General features: G+C 41.2%; 1 protein-coding gene across 1 annotated transcript; it reads left to right on the forward strand.

Moving 5' to 3' along the window:
• Window positions 1-11,527: 11,527 nt before the first annotated feature.
• LOC109633495 (CTP synthase 1-like) lies at window positions 11,528-20,941 on the forward strand. Its single transcript, XM_020093411.2, has 18 exons — window positions 11,528-11,769; window positions 12,573-12,753; window positions 13,147-13,317; window positions 13,516-13,616; window positions 14,265-14,381; window positions 14,598-14,681; window positions 14,885-14,965; window positions 15,191-15,345; window positions 15,669-15,801; window positions 15,986-16,074; window positions 17,110-17,204; window positions 18,173-18,235; window positions 18,365-18,408; window positions 18,497-18,593; window positions 18,679-18,734; window positions 18,955-19,051; window positions 19,228-19,372; window positions 19,575-20,941. Exons 2-18 carry the CDS (start codon window positions 12,588-12,590, stop codon window positions 19,648-19,650), a joined length of 1,770 nt encoding a protein of 589 aa, XP_019948970.1. The 5' UTR covers window positions 11,528-11,769; window positions 12,573-12,587; the 3' UTR covers window positions 19,651-20,941.
• The last annotated feature ends 725 nt before the right edge of the window (window positions 20,942-21,666 follow it).

Raw genomic sequence — 21,666 nt, forward strand, 5'->3', positions numbered from 1 at the left:
GAGAGAGGGCATGGGGGAGTGGGGGGGTAAGGAGATGAACAGCGTAGCAGATAATGACCTCAGCTTCCATCTGCTTGGCACCGTGGGGCGGAGACACCTTCAACCTGCCACCGGTCGGTCGCCACAGCAATCTGCCGCTCCCCGTCGTCCTGGTGACATCTGCTTTTGGTTGACTGAAAGATGAATGCAGCACCAGCCACACGGGCACAGAACAGACGTCACGCAGGCCACTAAACACACACACTAACACTGCGGCACAGATGGCTGCAGACACACCACTATGGAAATTACAATCCAGGCATTCTCCTCTGCCTCTAGCCCCTCAGTAAAGTGGATGTAATATAATCACAGATTTGTAGCTGTGACTATGTTTTGAGTCTCCTCCTAAAGACCTGGCATCAGCTGCCACAGGCTGGCACTCCACAATCCCTTTGCCAAAGTGCATTAATTGAGACCATAATAATCCAGCAACTCACGGCCTTCACCTGTCTGATGTATCAGGCTCATGGCAATGTCCGTTTGAAATCATAATACCAATTAGTCTGGGTTTTTTTGGAGCATGGCGACTGTTGTTGTTTACTTATACTCTGCAATATTGTTTTGCTTGACTAGAGTCCTCGGCTACAGCTGTCACAGTTATTTAGTGCCTCTGCGGTAACCTTGGAAACACCCGCCCAGCATCCCAGTGTTTTTCACAAAGTGAAATCCTGATAAATAGCTGAGGAGCCGCGAATATGGTGATTAGATGTGAGGTGGCTTGAAAAGGTAGCAAAACACCACCTCGAGTTTTGGGTTCAGTTTGAGGAGAAGAGCGGCTGGACAGAAAGAGAGAGAGAGAGAGAGAGAGGAAATGAAGGGGTGGGGTGGCCATGACAGAGGAACTGTGAAGCAGAGGAAAAAGAGGCGGAATTCAGGCCAGTGCTGTGTGGATTAGGCACGCTGGCCCGGGGCAGTTAGAGCCACCTCTGGTTTGGAGAGAGAAGGAAACACTGGGTGAGGGAGGGGAATGGAGAGATAGATAGTTAAAAAGAGCAATGGAGAGAACGGGAGAGGAGCGACAGAGTGAGAGCATGATCAATTGAAATTGACTTTTATTTCTCAGGGACCAGGGGCTGAAACTTGTCACAATCATCTCACGAGACAGCCGGTCAGATTTAAAGAGGGCACTGACCGGTCATGCTGGGTTTGAAGAGGGACGTTCAGTTGGATGAATGTTTATCAAAAGAAGTTTTTTAAATAATGAAAGTAAAAGTTAGAAACTTACATTTGCAAACTAGTACAGAAGGAGAGGAGCACTATTTGTCGGCTAAAACAGACCAAAACTTGACGGGTTGATTTTAGAAAATACCAGGGAAGCTTAGTTTATATAACTCAAATTCCAGGAATGACTCCATGCTTCCTGAACCTCGGCTAAGCAGCATGGTTTAGAGTCCGCAGTAGCCCTTTTATGGGCGATAGAAAAACAGAATATCTCTCATACTAGTGTCAGACTTGTCAAGGTACAAAAGTGTGTCAAACCTCAACGTTTACAGGGTCAAAACTATTTGGGTCAGACTGGGTATACAGATTTTTTATGTTCACCGCAGAAACATTCGTGGAAAAATCGTGAGCACGCTTAAACAATTCACACATGAGAAACCCCACCAGCTGGAATTTAAAGGGCCACCTCATAATTTTTCAGTGCAGCTCTTCTCCTGCAAATGTGGGTGGATATGTGAAAATCCATTATTAACATTCCAATGGAGCTTTGTGCTTTTACATTGTGCCCCCTCATCTTGATGGGATTTGTCTTAGTAAAGAGAGACTGGACTCCAATTGCAGAACACAGAATTCAGAGGCAGGCAAAGGTTCATTTTAAAATATTGATGGCATTTTGGATTAAGTTTGGGACAGGACAGGCAGACGGGGACCAGACTAAATCCGGAGGGGTGCAGGTTAACCAGATGTTTGAGCAGGCAGAAGTTAGAGCAGGTTGTGCAGAAAAGTCCCAAAATGTACATGTAAATGAAGATGAAGTTGGACATGGCAGTGGAGAGGAAATACTACATATCGCAATAATATGATCCCCCCTTTGAGCCGTGACAGACTGGACTTCAAGAGGTGACCCTGAGCTGCAGTTGACATAGTAGTTCTGGATGGGGGTCCTCGAGCTCACTGGGTGTAGGACAGAGTGTTGCAAGTTAACAGCTATGAGTACATTAAGTCACACTTGTCTCCTCAAGCATCTCCAGTGACCACTTGGGATCAGAGCTCACTTCCCTGCTCAATATGCAAATACTCATGTATGTTATTTCTGTTTGGAACGACCAACTGATGTTTGAATCAAGTCTGACTATGACAGATAACTTGTGAATGTGTGTGTGTTAGAGAGAGAGCAGGACCAAGAGGGGCTGAGCAGTGAAATAAGCAAATCAATGTATGGGAAACAGTGAGAAGAGTAAAAATATATTTGGAATTCTTCCGGTTGAGGAATGTTGACAGGTTCATTCCACAAAAATCAGAGAGTGAGATCAGAAATTGGAGATTTAAGTTTTGTGAGCACACACAAGCCCCCTTAGCATGAGTAGAAAGACTCAAACTGAAGTGTGGGACATTTGTGTGGGAACCGTGTATCTGAGTGCAGACAAACAGTTTTGAGCTGGAGCTGAGTAAATTTGCAGATGAGCATATTTGAGAAAGAGAGCAGGGCTTTGTGGGAAGGCATTACAAATCTGAACATGACATGGAAAAATAATGCTCTCAAAATGAAAGACTGCTCTGAATGAAGATTTGAATGAAACTCTATAACACCAGACAGAGAAAATGGAAACCTGAGTTGCATGAATCCAAAGTGACTGAAGTTAGATCTACTGGTTGTATCGCATTTGGAAACAACTGTAAACGTATGCCATAGCAAGGTAAAGCAATATTAACAATGATTATAAATCCAATAAACATTGTTAATAACTTATGAAGCTGCATTAATTTACTGTCTATCTCTGTTTCATCTTGATCAATTATTGTGAAATATATTCATAACTGTAATGGCAATCATCAGAGTGCAAAGACCCAACAGTGTTTTTATTTTCTGAGCAATGTTAAAAACACCTTATCTCGCAATGTTAAAGGAAGTGAAAATACAAATACAGAGATACAGATCTGCACCAGAACTCATTGGGATATTTTCCTGAGCCATACCACATCCTTCTACTGAGTTCCGTTGTAATCCATTTAGTCGTTTTTTTACCTGATCTGGCAAACAAACATACCAACCAACCAACAAACAAACACTCATGGGAAAACACAACCTGCTTGGCAGAGATAATAAAGTAAAACACACATCAGACTGGTTGTAGATCCACATTACGTGTCACACAGACGCATTTTTCAGACATGACCTCCGGGTAAAATGTCTTTTTTTCTTTTTTCGTTTTTTGTGTCTGTTGTGTGTTAGAAGCATCACCCACCCCCCCACTCGCTCTCAGTGAATCCAGCAGAGGATCCCCTGCCGTGTTCACACATCAACTTCTCCTGGATTTCTACAGACTTTATACTAAGAGGCCAGGAGGATAAAGTCCGTAGAAACTGTGAAGCGTTTCATCTGGACATTTTTCGCACATGCACCTCCTGCAGAGAAAATGCAGAGGAACTGCGGAGTCCAGTGCATATCTGAAAGGAGAGATAAAGTAAATAACCTACAGAATGTGACAAGTTTACTACTTTCTGAAGAGTTGAAAAGTGTCAGTTTTGGAAATTGGACTTACTATTTTCAAAAAAAAAATCATTGGTGTTTATGTTCATTAACAATATTTGAGTGTTTTGATCTGCTTAAGACGCCACTAGTGTTTGTAACCTTTACATGGGACTTAAAACTAAAACATGACTTAGAGGAGGCTAAAACAGCCATGCTTCTCATTTTACGTCATTTTAATCTGTTGTAAAAGGCAGTAAAAAGCAAATACTATTCCATTCTGGTGAAGCTATTCACATCCCCACATGGATTGTTTTTGTTCATAGCAACAAAAACATCGTTGTACAGCAACATGAGTTGTGGAAGAATCACCAGCCTGCTTCTGGCTCCACAGACTCTGCAAATTTAACATCACACTCTGAAGATTGCTACCCCCAGCCAAGTGAGGAGGCCCACTACACACACACACACACACACACACATGCACCCACAAAATCACATGTTCCAAAATGCACACACAGGCACATACTCACACATGCATCCATGCTGCTTTTTGTGTGCACACATTTAACACACACAAATCCCCACTGCGTCTGTAAAATCAGCATAGCTCTCAGAAATTCCACTAACACCTCCCACCCCATGTGGACACACACATACAAACGCACACTCCTGTGAACCCACACAATTAATGTGAAATCACATCCATCTTCCACCCCTCTGCCCCACCCCTGTTCTCCATTACAAATAGCTGAGGATTGCTTTTTCTCCCTCTGGCCTCGCCTGATGTTGTTTTTACATGTCTTGTTGTGTGCAATAGTCTCCCTTATGTAAGACAAAATTACCCAACATGAGTGTTATTCTCAGTGGGGGTGATTGCACCGGTGCATTCCAAACTCAATGAGAGATGGAGGGAGATGGAGAGAGGGGTGAGAGGGAGATAATCTCCCCTTAATGGTTATTTTTATGGCAGCCATGCTTCACTAGAAGGACTACAACGAAGATAGAAAGCAAACAAGGGAGAGCGAGGTATGCTGCAAAAGTCATGAGTCAGATTCAAACTCCAGAGTACCTGCTGAGCAACCACGACGCCTCAGAGTCAACAATCCTAAATGGATTATTTCTTTGCAGATTTAACCCCCACCTCGGCATGAGTACTGAGGATTCCTTTATAAACACTGACCAAGAGATAAGGAGGCAGCGCATGCAGTTAAGATCCTGTTTACCCTGTACACAGTCTCACGAGACTGGAATCTAGGACAAATAGGTTGAAAGAGAGTAAAATACAGTGAACGCATATTCTGTGTGAAGGGCTCGCTTCATTTAGGACATAATGTGTTGGGGATGAGGCACAGAGAAACAAGAGAAGGGCAGAAAAACATGTGTTGGCCAATAGGTTTCTTGTCTCTGGTGCTTCATGCGTTATCGACAACAACTGATACATTCAGTGATTTGCCTGGGATGACCCACGCACGTCTTTGAAGCACAGTCTCATGGTGCTTCTCAACAAACCTTTGGTCTCCGCAGCGAGTCAGCATTACATGGCCACACTTGTTACCAAACAGTTTACAATCCATAAGGGTCAAACCAAATTGGTTCTGGCTGGGTCATGTTCCTGCATTCTTCCATACATGTGATCCAAAGTGATACGTCCTCCAATCAAGTCGCCCATTGTCCTTGCGCTCCTTCATGCAGACTTTGCGCAGACGACGCAGGGGGCCGAGATACTGACAGAGACAGATCCTCTATTGATAAGATGACCGAAATAGAACTCTTCATTGTATAACACTGTAGTCCCTTTGTGGGTTTAATGCACTGGCAAGCGCACATGAGATATGGGACATGAATGGAGACAGCCATTTGACTGCTGATGCTGGCAAAACAAATATGTGTTTGGAATTGGGAACAGTACATGCTTATGGAACAGGGTAAGCCAGCTATAAAGAAGTGCTGGTGCTTGAATAAAAGTATTCTGACATTTATACATTTTACACAAATACCTTAAGTTAAATTAAATCTGCTATTAAGGTTCAGTGTATAAGATTTAGGTGAGAGGGATCTATTGACAGATATTTAATTTTAAAAATAATCCTAGTGATGTTTTCACTGGTGTGTTTCATCTAAATTGTTGTTTTCTTTATCCTACATGGGCCCTTTTTATTTAAATACTTTATTTTAGCATCGGGATGGGTCCTCTCTCGGGGCCACCATGTTTTTTACAGTAGCCTAGACTGGACAAACTCAAAACCTTTTGAGTTTTTATGACAACAGGTTCTCTTTCATGTGTGAATGGGGTGGGGTATTCAGCTGCAACATGCAAATTCTACACACTGAACCTTAAATCAATATTTGAATGTAAACAATTGGTCAAATGACAAATACTATGACTGTAGTGAGGAGACAGCAGATAACTATTTGTACTAAAAGTCCCCTGAGCTTTTCAGCACTGACAAAACAGTGAAAAAGATTAAACTAATCCACTGTGTGGAACCTGCCCTGCACCGAACAGCAGGCAGACGAAATTAGCAACTATCTAAATAAGCACAAAGGAGCATTTATTATCTACAGAGTCAGATATTTCCTTCAGGAGTTGGTGGAGAACCAAAAATAGAGAGTGAATATTGCACTTACATTCTTCAGTTCATGAGAAACACTGTTGTAAATGAACGTTAACGTTGTTGTATCTTTGTTGGAAATGGAACTGGGCAACGCTAAACGCTAAAACATGCTCCACAATGAGTTCAGGTGAGGGAAACGCCACCAGACTTTATGGTCATGGAATTTATGGCATCTGCTGTTTGCATCTGAAGCATCAGCAGCCAGTCACACCTCTCCTGTCTGTAAAGGAAGCTGCCACAGCTAAGTGGTGTAAGAAAGCTGAACATTCTGCGATGCATGAAGAGGCTGAAATAATTGAATAACTGAGTTAGTGATAAAAGGAAGGCTTGTTCACTCCGGCCTAGCATCTGACTTGAGAATGACATGTGGTCTGGTAGTGCTCATGCACGTGGTCACAAGGCATCAGGGTGTATCTGTCCCTTATCTTTGGTCTGATCTGATATCAGAACGCCCGGTGTCCAGTTGTTTTGTGAATTCCACTTCGGTTATTTTGGGGAGCGACACTGCTGTTTCTAATCTAAGATGGAAAAGGGAGAAAAAAAATATTGTTGTGTTTTGATTTGAAAAAAAATGTTACAAAACACAACTGAATGGCATCATCTTGTTTTTTTATACAATAAACTAAATTCATTCAAGAGCACATTAGTGTGTCTGTGTGACACGAATGCTGAAATGTTCAATCTGCTTTTAAAGCAACAGAAGACAGAGCTGTGTTTTCATTATAAGGACAACAAAAGAATCGCTGTCCATTTGGCCGAGCTTTAACGTATCAATCTCGTTACCGTTCCATCATCAAAACGTCTTCACAGAACTCACAATAGCAGTCCTGGTAAAAGGCCACAACTCAGGACTTGTTTGCACATCGCACACATTATTTATAATGGAATACATGGCTTGATGAATGAGCTCCCATGGTCCTCCTCTCGATCTCTCTATTGAGCAGACGTGTCCTCTTGAAGGGGGGGCTCAGTGGAGAAAAAAGAGGAGAGCATGCGTTTTAAATTAATCAATCCTTCTCATTTCCCCCTCTCCTCCCAGGCAGACAGACCTCTCCTAGAGGGGGGTCTGCGGCAGAGGGGGGAGAAAAAAACAAAACCAAAACACTGTCGTCTGTTTTCCTGGAGGTGGCAGAGGCCCAGCGTCTAGCTGCGCTTTGGCGAGGAAAAAGAAGAGAGGGGTAGAGAGAGGGAGAGATGAGGGTGAGGAGGAGAAGGTTATGGGAATAGCGGAAGATGGAGGTGCAGGATGAGGGAGGTGGAGGGGAGTGGGAGATCGGCAGGGGGCCACACGCTAGGAGTTTGGTCACGATGATGTCCGAGGGTCACGAGATACACCGACCTCCATGCGTGTAGAAAAGCAGTTCACAGATGACAGTGGTATAGCAGGCACTGATCCAGAGTCTGCTGCCTCATGGGAAGACTCTCTCTTTCACTCTATTGGAGTCTCTCTGTCTCCCTCACACACAAAATCACTCAGTTTCTATTTCTCTCCGTTTTACTCCCTCTCATCTCTGCATTGTCATCGCTGGACCTGTGTTTTACAATAAACTCTCTCCCTCAATGCTTTTCCTTCAATAATGCTCGTAATCAAATTAGATTTGCTCCGAGTAGCAATAGGAAAGTCAGACACTAAACAGACAACGCCCTTCAACTGACATTTGTTTTCTCAATAGCTTAGCTTGGGCAATAAGAGGAGAATGGTAGATGTCACACTCCCACACGAACACGCAAACACACGTGCGCATGTAGCATAAACAGAGTATTAGCAAGGTTTAAGACGATGACAACAGACTCAGAGTGAGGGTTTCCCCCAGACGTCCATGAGCTGAATATCTCAGAGACGCTATTGTTCGCCTTTAGGCTCCTGTTTACAACCGCACCTGACCTTGTTGCCACATGTGTGTCGTCGAGTGTCAGGGTATTTCTGTGTGTGTGTGTGTTTAACTTAAGAACTTTTACATTTCAGTAATGTCTGATATAATATATTGGCAAAAAACGTTTAGAATTTATTTATAGCGTAACAACAGATAAAAGTTGAGTACTTCCATGGCATGTGCTTCAAACCACAAAGTGCTGAAATTATGTGTGAATTAATTCATTCGATGCTTGACAGAGAATTAGTATACAACAATTTTAATAAGCATTTAATTATTAAAGTCATTTAGTGCTTGATAGTGCATCAAAGCCTATTTACTGGCTCTATGTGAAATGTGAGGATACTTTGTTTTCTCTCATTACCTCCAATAAGAAGGTTCTGTTTGTTTGTCAGCAAGTTAATGCAAAAGGTTCTGCATGGATTACTAAGAAACTTGGTGGAAGTATAAGATATGGCTGAGGGAAGGAGCTTTTCAATTTTGGTGCATTTTTTTTACAACTTCAGTTGGGTTTTTCTAATTTTCGCTGATTTCCCATGGATTCATTCCTGGGAAAAATCTGGCATATTTAGAAAATTTATATCAGTGAATTTGGGAAATTTGGTGCAGCTTGATTGAATTTAAGGAAACTGTGGGGCCTTCAACCAATCAATCACATTTTATTTGTATAGCCCATAGTCACAAATTACTATTTGTCTCATAGGGCTTAGCAAGGTGCGACATCCTCTGTTCTTGACCTTTAACAAGAAAAAGGAAATCTACCAAAAGAAAACAGATTAACAAGGGGAAAAATGTAAAAAACCTCAGAGAGAGCCAGGTGTGAGGGATCCACCTCCCAGCACGGAGAGAAGTGCAATAGATGTCGCATGTAGCTGAACACATGAGCACATGAGCAGCCATAATGACACTAATTGCCCAAGAGCTCACTTTTCCTCTGAGTGGTTGTGTGCTGCATTGGGCCTTGAGAGCCATCTGTGTTCCCATCTTAAATAGATCTGTCGTGCACATTGCAAAACTACAAGAGGACGGAGAGAGGCACCACTCCCATTCATAAATAATGGGTATGGGGTGCGGGGGATGTGGGCTACTGTTGCTTTGTGTGCTGGGAGTTGAAGCTCCTTGGCCCAGTGGAGATCTGGGTGAGAGGAGATAAAAACAAACAAAAAAAAGTCAATACAGTCATTGGCTTTATGCCTTTTTTCCTTGACTCTCTAAATTAAATGTTGTAGTTCTACACATAGTTAAACTATTTAACAGCTTGTATTAAACAAATGTTAACAGAATAGTTAAACCTCCCGGGAAATAATCTCATGTGCTCTCACATATAGATTTAGATTAAAAGGTCGATATCTCTCTAATGGAGCTGGATCCAGGAGGCGAGTAGCTTAGTTTAGCATATAGACATGTAGGCAGGGGGCAGCAGATTATTTCGCTCTCTCATAAACTGACTCATATGAACACTGCAACTCATTTCTTTCCACATGAAAAATATAAATGACAAGTTTCTGTTTTCAGGAAGTTATGAGCTGTGACTTTCTGGCAAAACCATTGAGCATATGAATGTATTTCCCACAATATCGTATTTTCATAGCAGCCACCGATACGACAGTCGGTGTTACATGCCTGCAGTGTCATACAGTACAAGATGTTATGTCCTAGTAAAGTCAATCAATTTTGTATGAGCTCCATTATGATTTAGGTGGATAAATCAGGTCTGGTTCATTTCCCTCCTCAAAAAAGACGCATAGCCTGGAGTTATTTTGAGTTAAGTTTCATTCAGTATTCAGATCTCTGCAGACTCACCGGTTTCTCACAGTTTTTGTGGAAGGTAAAAAATAAGAATGTGCTGTCATAGTCAGTCATACACAAATCAGCCACAGCATACAAACCAGTTACCGGTTTTAGTGTTGTGGTGGTGAATGACCAAACACACATTACAAAACATGCATGACACTAACCTGTCATCTGTACCAAAAACCTGCATGTGTCAGTGAGTAATGTCAAAAACTGAGAGAGGTGGAATTACCTTTGTCCTCTCTGTTACTGGACGACGTGCAGAGATGTGGAGGGAAGCAGCACAGCGCCGCTTCATGCTGGAGGTTAATGTGTGTCTGTGTTCACTTGTCAGATGTAATTGAAAGGAACAGCTTATGAAAATGAGGTGGCAGGGATGAGCTCTTTAATTAGATCAAGATCATGGACAGAAATGAATTAGAATCACTACTCCCATTACCCGCAGCAAAAGTGGAGCAGCACGACAGTGACTAGATGGAAACTTTAACATCCCACAGACAGTGTTACTGTATAAATAGAGTTTTTAGGCACTGCTGCTCTATTTTATTGTTCCTCACCTGACTAGGCCCAGAAATACCAGAGTGCCTGTTCACTATTAATCTCCACGTTGTTATAACTGAAGCCTAGTGCCGTAAATTCACTGAGTTCATTATTTGTGAATAATCCTCTGCATGTCAATGCTCAATTTAGCCTAGATTTACAGTGAATGGTGCTTCATGGCACACATACGCCACCTGGTGCTGAGATTAAGCTTCAGATGTTTAATTATGTTACGTTTGTATGTTTGTATCTTCAGTCTTTCTTTAAAAGACCAAATAAAGTCTGAGTATCTTGAAACTATATTATTCGGATTATTATTATTATTATTATCATTATTATTATGTACATTAACTCAGGTCTCACTCTCTGAACAGTGCAATATTCATTTTACATTGGTTCATGTGCAATCTATTTCACCTGACGTGTTCTCACACTGTACATATTATGTTTACACTGTATATATTAGTTTCTATTTCATGTATTATTTCTATATAATCTATATTTCCTTACACATAACACGTATTCTTTTACTACACTTGCTGCTGTAAAATTGCAAATGTGTATCTAAATTATTATTGTTAAAACTATTTTTTTTGTTGTGTAGTAAAATGTATGTCTATACAGTAACAGATGAGACACACATTTTATTTGATTACATAACTAATAATATCTCGACATTCTTATACATATATCTTATATCTAATTCTGCAACCTGCTTTTCTTCTTCCCTCATATTATTGTAACTGTATAGATCAATGTGATGATATTGATTATTGACCTGATCAGAATCATGGCAGAGATACAGAGAGACATGAACTCAACGACAGAGAGAAGTGGTTTTGTTTCGATGAGCGTGAACATTGCTCGTGTTATATTTTGCGTGATTTTCCACATGGACATTCACTGACCTTGAAACACTTGGATCACGCCAGTGTTTGTGACGTCATACGGCGACAACCTTCCTGGAATTGATTATATTTCCCCCCCAGAGTTTGACTTCAAAGGCAAACCTCCCGGCAACCTAACACTGAGTCCATCCACCTGATTGGTCGAGCCGGTGGTGGCGGCGGACCATTGGCTGCCTGACAGGAGAGGAACAGGGAAGAGCTTCTCCAGCGTGGAACGGAAGGAACCAGAGTGTGTTGAGGAGGAGCACACGAGGTGTCAGCGTCCTACACGTGTCCGATGCTTTGTAAAGAGAATAACAACTCGTTCAAGTTACTCACACGAACATCGGCTCACACTCTGACTTCAGCTTGTCTGCGGCCGCTCGGTGAGTTTGTGTTCCTGTTGTAGGATTAAAGTCGTGTTCGTGTTGCTCAGTGCTGCGATGACTGTTCACGGAGACAGATGCTGCAGAGATAGTGGGCTGAGGAAAGATGCTCGTTAACTCAGAACCAGCTACAACACACAAGTCTCGACACAACAACACAATGTTACCGCTCCGGTTGGGAGGACGGGTGATTTGCGGGGCTAACTAAGCTAACTAAGCTAGGCTACACTCTCCAGTGTGGCAGCTTGTTAAACTTGTGTGTTCAGTGTTGAGATAAAGTCAACAAACTCTGGGGTTCAAATGCAAAACGTCGGTGTTTGATAAAAGCTCCGGAGGTTAACACGAGTCGCTTCCTGTTTATTTTCGCGCCCGCTCTCTTTCCCGCCTTTTAGTTTGTGTGACATGAAAACAAAACTACGCAACATTCCTTCGTCATCACTTTACTTCGGATGTGATCGGATTCACTGGGTTCAATGTCATCGTGTTGCATGAGTCGACATCTACTCCACATGTAAACAAACCTGGACCTGCCAGTTTGAAAGCAGAATGTTTATATCTGTCAGATTGACTTAGTTATACATTTAAACACTTTATACTATAGTAATTAAGTGAGAAACACCGGTATGTACATGATATAGTGGTAGTAGTAGTAGTAGTAGTAGGAGTAGTAGTAGTACAGCACCCTGCTCATTGTCTGTATTGCATCACTTCTACCTCTCACATGTGGTTTTGCAGGTTTTGTGGGAAACATGGAGGAGAAGTGCATTTTTAAAAGTATTTTTTTTGTGTGTGTCTGTGTTTAGTCATCACAAACCATCATGAAGTACATCCTTGTTACGGGAGGCGTCATATCTGGTATCGGTAAGGGAATCATTGCCAGCAGCGTGGGAACAATCCTCAAGTCCTGCGGCCTTCATGTGACGGCCATCAAAATCGACCCCTACATCAACATTGATGCCGGCACCTTTTCACCATATGAACACGGTAAGTACCGCAGCGTATTTTACAAGGTTCAATTTTGGTGTAGTTGCTGTCATCTGCAGTTTTTTTTTTATCCTGCGTGTGGTGGCAATTTCTGTTGAATAAAGAGGAAGTCTTCTGCAGATTTAATTTGACGCCTCACAACATCCCGCACATGAGATAATGAGGAAAATTGAAGAAGGAACATTAGTGATGCACTGAGTACAAAAACAACAGAACTTCAGCTCATCATATCTCCTCCTTTCTTTGACATGCTGGTGCTTTGGGGAGCTGTCATTTTATCCATCTTTATATACAGTCTATGGTTGTGTTCACGAGAAAACAACTTTTTTCTCACACTGTGTTTTCAGTTTCACTAACTCTATGATAAATGTCTATATTTCCTGTGTTGTGCAGGTGAAGTATTTGTTCTTGACGATGGTGGGGAGGTGGATCTGGACTTGGGGAACTATGAGCGTTTCCTGGATATTCGTCTCACCAGAGACAACAACCTCACCACAGGAAAGATCTACCAGTCGGTAATCAACAAGGAGAGGAGAGGAGACTACCTCGGCAAGACTGTACAAGGTTAGAGACGACTGTGTTTAGCTTGTTGGTTGAAAAAAGATTTTTTGGTCAACTACACAAATTATTATTCCTTATCTGTTTGAATTAATATATTTGTAATGTATCAGCACATGTAACATAACATTTGTATATTTTGGACAAAGGGTGTCTTTGGTGAGGTGCATTTTTAATATGAGTTATATTTATCTCTTTTCTTAGTGGTACCCCACATCACAGACGCCATCCAGGAGTGGGTAATGAGGCAGGCCAGGATCTCAGTAGATGATGACGGTGTGGAGCCACAAGTTTGTGTTATAGAAGTAAGTTTGTGGTCAAGATGAATTCAGTATTCTGTGATAAACCACACTGAACAACAATGTGTTTGTGAGAAGTGTCATATTTCAACAACCCTCATAGGCCACTCTGAGCTCACATGTGACCAGCGCATTTTGTTTTTGTACATTAACACAGAACAGAGGGTTTTCAATCAGAAATGAAAAAAGTGGGATGCATCAAGCAATACAATTATTGGCACCATTTGGCAAATGAGGATGTGTCAGTGAAGCAAACGTTTTTCAAAATTGTAGGAATTTGAAAATGCATTTGTTGAGGAGAGGAGTCTGACATTGCCCACTTGTGTAAACATGGCTCTGTTTCAATTCTATAAGAATGAAAAAAAAAAACAATCTTGGTAGTGGAATAAATCAAGTGTTTGTTTGACAATATGTGCTGCTATGGCATTTCATCTGGTATTTTAACAGTCAAATCCTCATAAACCAAGTTAAATTATTACTCTGCCTGCAGCAGTTCTTTTTTATATGGCATGCATCAAAAGCAGCTCCGACAGTATTATGGGCTCAGTGCAGCTGATGGCAGTCTGTACTTGCCAAGTCTGTGAGGGTGCTGAGAAGCAAACTGTATCCGTGCGTGCAGTTCTGTGTTCTCAGCTTGTGTTTGTGTGTCAACAGCTGGGAGGCACAGTGGGGGATATCGAGAGCATGCCCTTCATCGAGGCCTTCAGACAGTTCCAGTTCAAGGTGAAGAGAGAAAACTTCTGCAACATCCACGTCAGCTTGGTTCCACAGGTATGGCACACAGACACATACATTATGTATTCATCCCCAAATAACAGACAGCAGGCTGTTAACACAGTTATGTATTTTTGTTCCTGTTTTGGAAGAAAGTCTATAAATAAAAAGTAAAACCAGCACCATCCATTTACTTAGTTTCTAATTTAATTAAAGTAATCCTAATTTGATGTGTGCTAATATGGTTTGCTTGATTTACATTTGTTTCTTTAGCCCAGCACCACAGGAGAACAAAAAACCAAACCAACCCAGAACAGTGTCCGAGAGCTTAGAGGGCTCGGCCTGTCTCCAGACTTGGTGAGTTTGATTTACAATTTGTTCTTAAAGTTGGTCCATCCATATTTCCCTTAATGTGCCGAGGAATCTGTAATTATTAGTTATTATTATGTTTTCATGTCATTGTGTTGACAAGCAAAGATAACGTGTTTGGATAGAAATCTTTCAGACTACCTTGGTTCTGCTGTGAAATCGGTTTAAAAATGAGCCCTCATTTTTGACAGATTATGTGCCGCTGTACATCACCCCTAGAAACTGCTGTCAAGGAGAAGATCTCCATGTTCTGTCATGTAGAGCCCACACAGGTACTGTGACTTATTTATTTTTCTAAACAATAACCCACAACCTCATATGTGTGTAGAGTAAGCTGTCAACATCTGTTATGAATAAGAACTAGTGTATTTCTTGTATTTCCTGGTGGAAATGAAATGAAGGTTGCTTGCCTGAAACATGTTGGAAATTGTGTTTATTTGTTTATCAGCCAACTCTCAAATTCAAACTAATGATACAAGTTCTATCATTGTCTCCAGGTGGTCTGTGTGCAGGATGTGTCCTCAGTCTACAGAGTGCCTCTGCTGCTGGAGGAACAGGGTGTCGTGAGCTACTTCTGTCAGCGGCTGAACCTCCCTGTGGAGATAATGAGGCCCAGAAAGATGCTCACGAAGTGGAAGGAGATGGCCGACAGGTGAGGAAGTTTGTCTCCGTCACTTACTATTTTTCTAGGTTTCAGTCTTGCTCGAAGAAAGTGAGAGTATTGACTCTTGTATTCAGTTTTTCAGTAACGGAAAAGTCAGTTTAACCAAAGAGACGATTTGTTACCTCCAGGAATTGTGTTAGTAAGAAAAGAAAAAGTTGAACTCTGACAGAAAAGTGTTTCTCAGTCACTACAGCACAGAGGAAGTGGTGGTAAAATCCAATGAACATTAAATTGTTCATGAAGTAGCTGTGAGGTAATGTTCAAATAACGCACCAGGTCAGTTCTGAGAATCCTCCTCCTTTTTATTTCAGATCTGACCGTCTCCTGGAGCATGTTTCCATCGCCCTTGTGGGGAAGTATACAAAGTTATCTGACTCCTACACTTCAGTTATCAAGGCCCTTGAGCACTCAGCCCTCGCAATAAATCACAAACTGGAGGTCAAGGTATGAATTTCACGCTTTTAAATTCTGTATATTGATTTCTGGATTCAGTATCTGCTTTGTAGTTGGTCTTCTCTGTTCGAGAACTGGTTTAGTGCCGTACATGTGACTGTATTTGTGTTGTCTTTCTGTCTGTTGGCTGTGATGCTGACTGATCTCCCTCCAAATGCTGTGTTTGTTGTTACAGTACATAGACTCTGCAGACCTGGAGAATACAACTCTGCAAGATGAACCGGTGAAATATCACGAGGCCTGGCAAAAACTCTGCAGCTCTCAGTGAGTAGACTCAACAGGGAGAACCCGGCTGCCAATCAGCTCGGAAGATATGAACAATAACATCTCTTGATATGAAGCTTGACATTGGTGATACAGTGATACTCATACTAAATGACAGTCGAGCGCTGTCATGGCCAGTGCTTCCACACCTCAGTGAAATGTTTGGGAGCTTCATTTTTAACTGAGCGGTAACGTGGGGCTGTTTGTTGGCAAGGCAACAAAAGCATGTTGTGATAATCAGTGTGTCCTTCTATAATTAGATATTCAGCAATCATTTCTTACCCTCAACATCTCAAAGCCTCTTCTGTTGACACCAGTCATGTTGGGTCCATGGATTCAAGATGTCGACACGAAATTCTGACTGTAGCGTCTGAGTGCCTCAGCAGAAATCCAGTTTTATTAGACCACATTACATCAGACTACATTTTCCACCCTTCAGCTGTGGTTTTGTTGATACCACTGCAGCCTTAGATTTCCATTCTTGGCTGACAGGAGTGGGACCATATTTGGTATTCTGTTGTATAATCTGAAGATTTCACATGTTGTGCATTGTGAGATGCTTTTCCTCTGAACACACTGTAAATATGAGTTCTGGTAGCTTTTCTTTCAGCTCCAACCAGAGTCTCTGGCCTCATCACTCGGAGGTTTCATCTGCAGAACTGCCACTCACATGATGTTTTTTTGTTTTTCACATCACTATTATTCACATTACATTATTGATATGAACAGAAACTCAAGCTTCTCACCTGTGTGTGTGTGTGTGTGTGTGTGTGTGTGTGTGTGTGTGTGTGTGTGTGTGTGTGTGTGTGTGTGTGTGTGTGTGTGTGTGTGTGTGTGTGTGTGTGTGTGTGTGTGTGTGTGATTTAATGCATTACGCTGCCGCCACATGGCTATTGGAATTGATAATGAATGAATACACTCAAATGTGCAGGTGTTCCTATTACAATTCTGAGAGGATGTGTTGTGTACTTTTTTCTGGACTGGACTCTATTTATAGGATGAACTCAAGCTGTCAATATTTTCTTCCTCCCACAGTGGTGTGTTGGTACCAGGAGGATTTGGTGTGAGAGGGACGGAAGGAAAGATGCTGGCTATTCGCTGGGCGAGGAAGCAGAATAAGCCATTCCTTGGTAAGAGAAATTCAGAAATACTTTGTCTCATAAATTCTGCCTCCAGTATTTCAAAATGCAGGCTTTTAAATAAGCCAAATACAGACTAGACATAAATCAAACTCTAGCCTGTTTAAGATTCAGCTTCATATTTCCATTGCAGTGTCAATGTTTGTGAATAAAACAACTAACTTAATAGATAAAGTGTCTTTAAAAGTACTTTCTGCTTTAGGCTGTTTATTGTTTAACTCGACTGAATCGCAGTAGATGTTGTTCATTTTCTGACAGAAAAGTCACAACAAGCCTCTCAAATTAATATTAAGTGTAGTTCAAAATCAAATAAAATATATTTGATTATATAAGTAATGAACCACTTTGTCACACTCATCCATCACTGGTGTAGCCCAGAGGATTTAAAAGTTGCATAATAAAAATCAATGCCTGTCAACTGCATGACTGCAACATGCTGTAGGGATATTTTAGTGAACACGCCCCTGGAGGGTTTATGAAGGGTAAAATGACTTCAACTAAATTAAGAGAAATCTTTAAGAAAAATCTGCTTCTGCCAGAGAGCCAAGGCTACAAATAATGAAAAGTGATCGAATCAGTGAACTGTGCACAGCCAAAATCAATTTGTGGCGGTCAATGTTAAAATTGTGGCGCTGTCACAAATAAATCAATGTATGTGAAATACTTGTGGTTTATTGTGAACAGATGAGGACGTCAGCTGAGTAAATGATGTCTCAGTGTGGCCCAGGACACATTTGTATTCACACTGCTAAAAAAAATGTGAACCCCTCCAAATGTGGTCTGGGTGACAGGAGCTCAAGGTGTCTTGAGTTCACACAGTATAATAATATGCAAAGACGGTAACATTAGCCATGTAAGTGGTTTGCACAGTAGGGATCTTGTTAAAGTCTTTCTTTTATTTATGAGTCCTTACATTACCTCTCATTATGCAAGAATCCTGCTGTCCTTGTTTTATGCAGGAGTATGCTTGGGCATGCAGCTGGCAGTGTGCGAGTTTGCCCGTAATGTTCTAGGATGGGAAGGTGAGTAATTGTGCAGTTCATCTCTGCAAACAATCCAGAAACATTTAGTTCCTATGGTTTCTAATTTGATGCTGAAAGAGCTTGAGCCCTAAAGAAGTTCGTCTAAGCTGAGATTAGTTTCTTTTTCAGATGCAAACTCCACAGAATTCAACCCAGACTCCGAACACCCCGTGGTAGGTTCTTTTTCTGGTGCTGTCCTCGTATCACTTGATTTTCAGTCTTTCAACAGAACAGTTTTAATATCCTGTTGGATCTCGGCAGGTGATTGACATGCCGGAGCACAACCCAGGGCAGATGGGTGGGACTATGCGGTTGGGGAAGAGGCGGACGATTTTCAAATCCAACACCAGTGTACTGAGTATGTGTCTACATGGATTTAGTGTCAGGCTGTTGGCTTGTAAAGACGATTGTGTTTCTAACGACTCTTTAATTCATTTTTGCAGAAAAACTGTACGGAGATTTCGAATATGTTGAGGAGAGGCACAGACACAGATTTGAGGTAGAGATGAAAATAAGCTTTTTGACTGGGAAAGCAAACCTTTGAATATTTTATTAATTCAAATTTTGTTTTTAAAGGGAAACAAATGTATATTCTACAACTGATATTCAGCTAATGTATATTTCAGGGAATTGGGTCTCCCTTTTAATCTTTGTTTTGAATTATAAAATGTCTTTTATTAGTCTTAAATCCTATCTTGAATGATCTCCTCTCATTTTAGGTGAATCCTGAGCTGAAGAACCATTTTGAAACAAAGGGTTTCAATTTTGTTGGTCAGGATGTGGAGGGAGAGAGAATGGAGGTCATTGAATTGGAGGGTGAGTGAGAAATATTACAAAACAAGCCTCCACATGCTGTTGATGTTTTCTGTTTAAACTTGCTTTGGTGTTGATGTACAATTATTTCTTCTGCTCTGTCACATACTGACTGTGCGGCATGAGAACTGAAGTGTAAATCAAAAACATTTATTAATCCACCCGTGGGTTTGTCCCAGGACACTGTTACTTCGTTGGAGTGCAGTACCATCCAGAGTTCACCTCCAGACCCATCAAACCGTCTCCTCCATACTTTGGTCTCCTGCTGGCTGCTGCAGGAAAACTCCAGAGCTACATGGCCAAGGGCTGTCGCCTTTCTCCACGGTGAGCTCCCGCACAGCGCAGTGCTCTCGTTCAAAAATACAAATGAAACTGTTCTTTTTTTTTTCCCCTCACTACTGCAAGCATGCAAGTTATTTCAGTGTTTTTTCCTGACACTGTAAATTCACCATTGCACCTACAACCACATCAAAGTCGTCCCTGTCATGTGTAACTGCTATAATAGTCTTTGTGTTTCCTATTACAGGGACACCTACAGCGACCGCAGCGAAAACAGCTCCCCTGAAGTAGAGATGTCAGAGCTGAGGTTCCCCTCTTTGTAGTTGTAGAGTTGTGTTTCTGTCATTGAAGCAGATTAATACAAAGCTGGATAAATAACGTTATAAACCAAAATATGTTTGGTTCATAGTTTTAGATCTGAATCAGCGATTGTGGACAGGTAAAGGGGGGTTATGCTGGTATCTCTGTTGGTGCTTCAAAGTTGCTGTTATGAGCAAAAACTGAAATGAAATGTTTACAGGGATTATAGTAAAAACAAATATGGACATTGGAGAGAAAGTATAAAGACAATGGGGAAATGGTGTGAGAAATATATGGAAAATCAGTTTTATCTGTATGTTTGGTCAAACACATAAGGAAATGGACAATGTATTTTCCAGTTAGGTAATGAAGACTTAGCAACAGTGACAAATGGCTACAGTGGGAGTCAGGGTCTGTGCAATCAGGTTTTTGTTGGAGTTAAAATACTGAAAGGAAACAGACTTAGCTTTATGTGAAATTCATTGTCGATATTTTGCTTGTGTTTTCTGACAAGTGTTTGTATTTATGTGTTTGCCTCTTTATTTAATGTGTCAATGATTTTTTTCCCCCTCTTGCGTATCATAGCCCTCAGGGTTACTACACAATGTGTATAAACTACGTGTCATTCTGGTCTGAGATTATTTTACGTTTTGTTCTAAATACTACAACTTTATATGCTATTCCAAACAAATCTGTTCACAGAACAGGACCACAACGTTGCACTTTTGTGGCTGTGGGATGAATGAATTTCCCTGTTGTAATGAGGTGAATTGTTTTAAGTATGAATATCACAAGGGTGCTGGGATTTCATTTCTGCATGCAAGTTGTTGTAGGCAAACTTGTGTTGTTATTAGTTTTTATTCCCTGAGTCACTGGCTCTGGTTGCATGACTTCCTGCTTTTGTTTTTGAACCTTTGAGCTACTGACATTAACAAATATTGTTTTCCGACTCCGCTGCCTTTTACTGTCTCATGTGACCCTCAGCTTTTTAAAATGAAATCTACCGATCCAGTCATCCCAGAATCCAGCCAACTTCAAATGACCCTTGAGTCAACAGAATTGGCTTGGCATAAGAAAATGGAAATCTGACCTAAATTTGATCTCAAAGCATCAGTAGCAGCCAAATGTAGATGGGAAGCATCAAGCCCCCAAGTTACATTTTGCTGAAGAATCCTCTTAAATTATTGCTGTCATTATGTGTCGGTGACCCAAATGTAAGAAAAGAAAAGCATATTTTTATATTTATGAGGTTCTGATGCATGTGTGATGGAAATATATGCGTTTATCCTCAATAAATAAATGTTTTATTTCTCATGACAGTCTGGCCTTCATTTTAGTCGAGCGGCGAATCTTGGTAAGTTCTGCTTTCTGTCAATACCTGTGACAGGAAAACTATAAATTCATGCATAGATCACACCCACCCCCTTCATTACAGCCTTTACTTTCACTTATGGTCTAGCTTTGTGCATCTTTTCTCTGGTAGTAGAATCACTGAAGGTGTCTGTCTGGTTTGAAATCAGACGTTGAAATCCATTTGAACTCGTTCCGCTCTAGAGGCTGCAATAGTCACTGTATCACGCAATATCACAGTTCCACACTGAAGAAAAGTACCAACCAGTCAGATGCTACGCTGATGATACTGAGCTGAAAGTTCTTTACTTAAACTTAAAACTGTTTTGTGGAAGTGCTGTCATGTGTGGTTTAAATTTCATAATGATCTATTGTTGAATATTGATTTTGAAACTCCCTTCATGTATATATGTGAACCAGAGATTGTGCTTCTAATAATGTATCACAGACATTAAAGCCATAACACTGGATTGTATAACAGAAGTCTTTCCTAGCATTTCCCAGGAGAAGCTGTATTGTTACTGACTTCCCTTTTGTTGTTAATGTTTATGTATGAATTCGTGACAGCAGGACACAGAAAACTTTTGGACATGGTTTAAAATACAACCACTACTTCCTCATAGGCCTCCCTGCTTTTCTTTCCTGCATCTGTCCCTCCCGTTTTCACAACAGCCCTCCCTGTGTCGCTG

Source organism: Paralichthys olivaceus, chromosome 13 (genome assembly GCF_024713975.1).
Source record: "Paralichthys olivaceus isolate ysfri-2021 chromosome 13, ASM2471397v2, whole genome shotgun sequence".
In the NCBI taxonomy this organism is placed as follows: Eukaryota; Metazoa; Chordata; class Actinopteri; order Pleuronectiformes; family Paralichthyidae; genus Paralichthys; species Paralichthys olivaceus.

What these genes read in the sequence shown, in the direction of transcription:
- LOC109633495 (XM_020093411.2), top strand. Translation starts at nt 12,588, where the DNA reads ATGAAGTACATCCTTGTTACGGGAGGCGTCATATCTGGTATCGGTAAG. An exon ending in ACGTCAGCTTGGTTCCACAG is followed by an intron (nt 14,382 to 14,597) that starts GTATGGCACACA and finishes TTGTTTCTTTAG; the next exon opens with CCCAGCACCACAGGAGAACA. An exon ending in TAATGTTCTAGGATGGGAAG is followed by an intron (nt 18,236 to 18,364) that starts GTGAGTAATTGT and finishes TTTCTTTTTCAG; the next exon opens with ATGCAAACTCCACAGAATTC.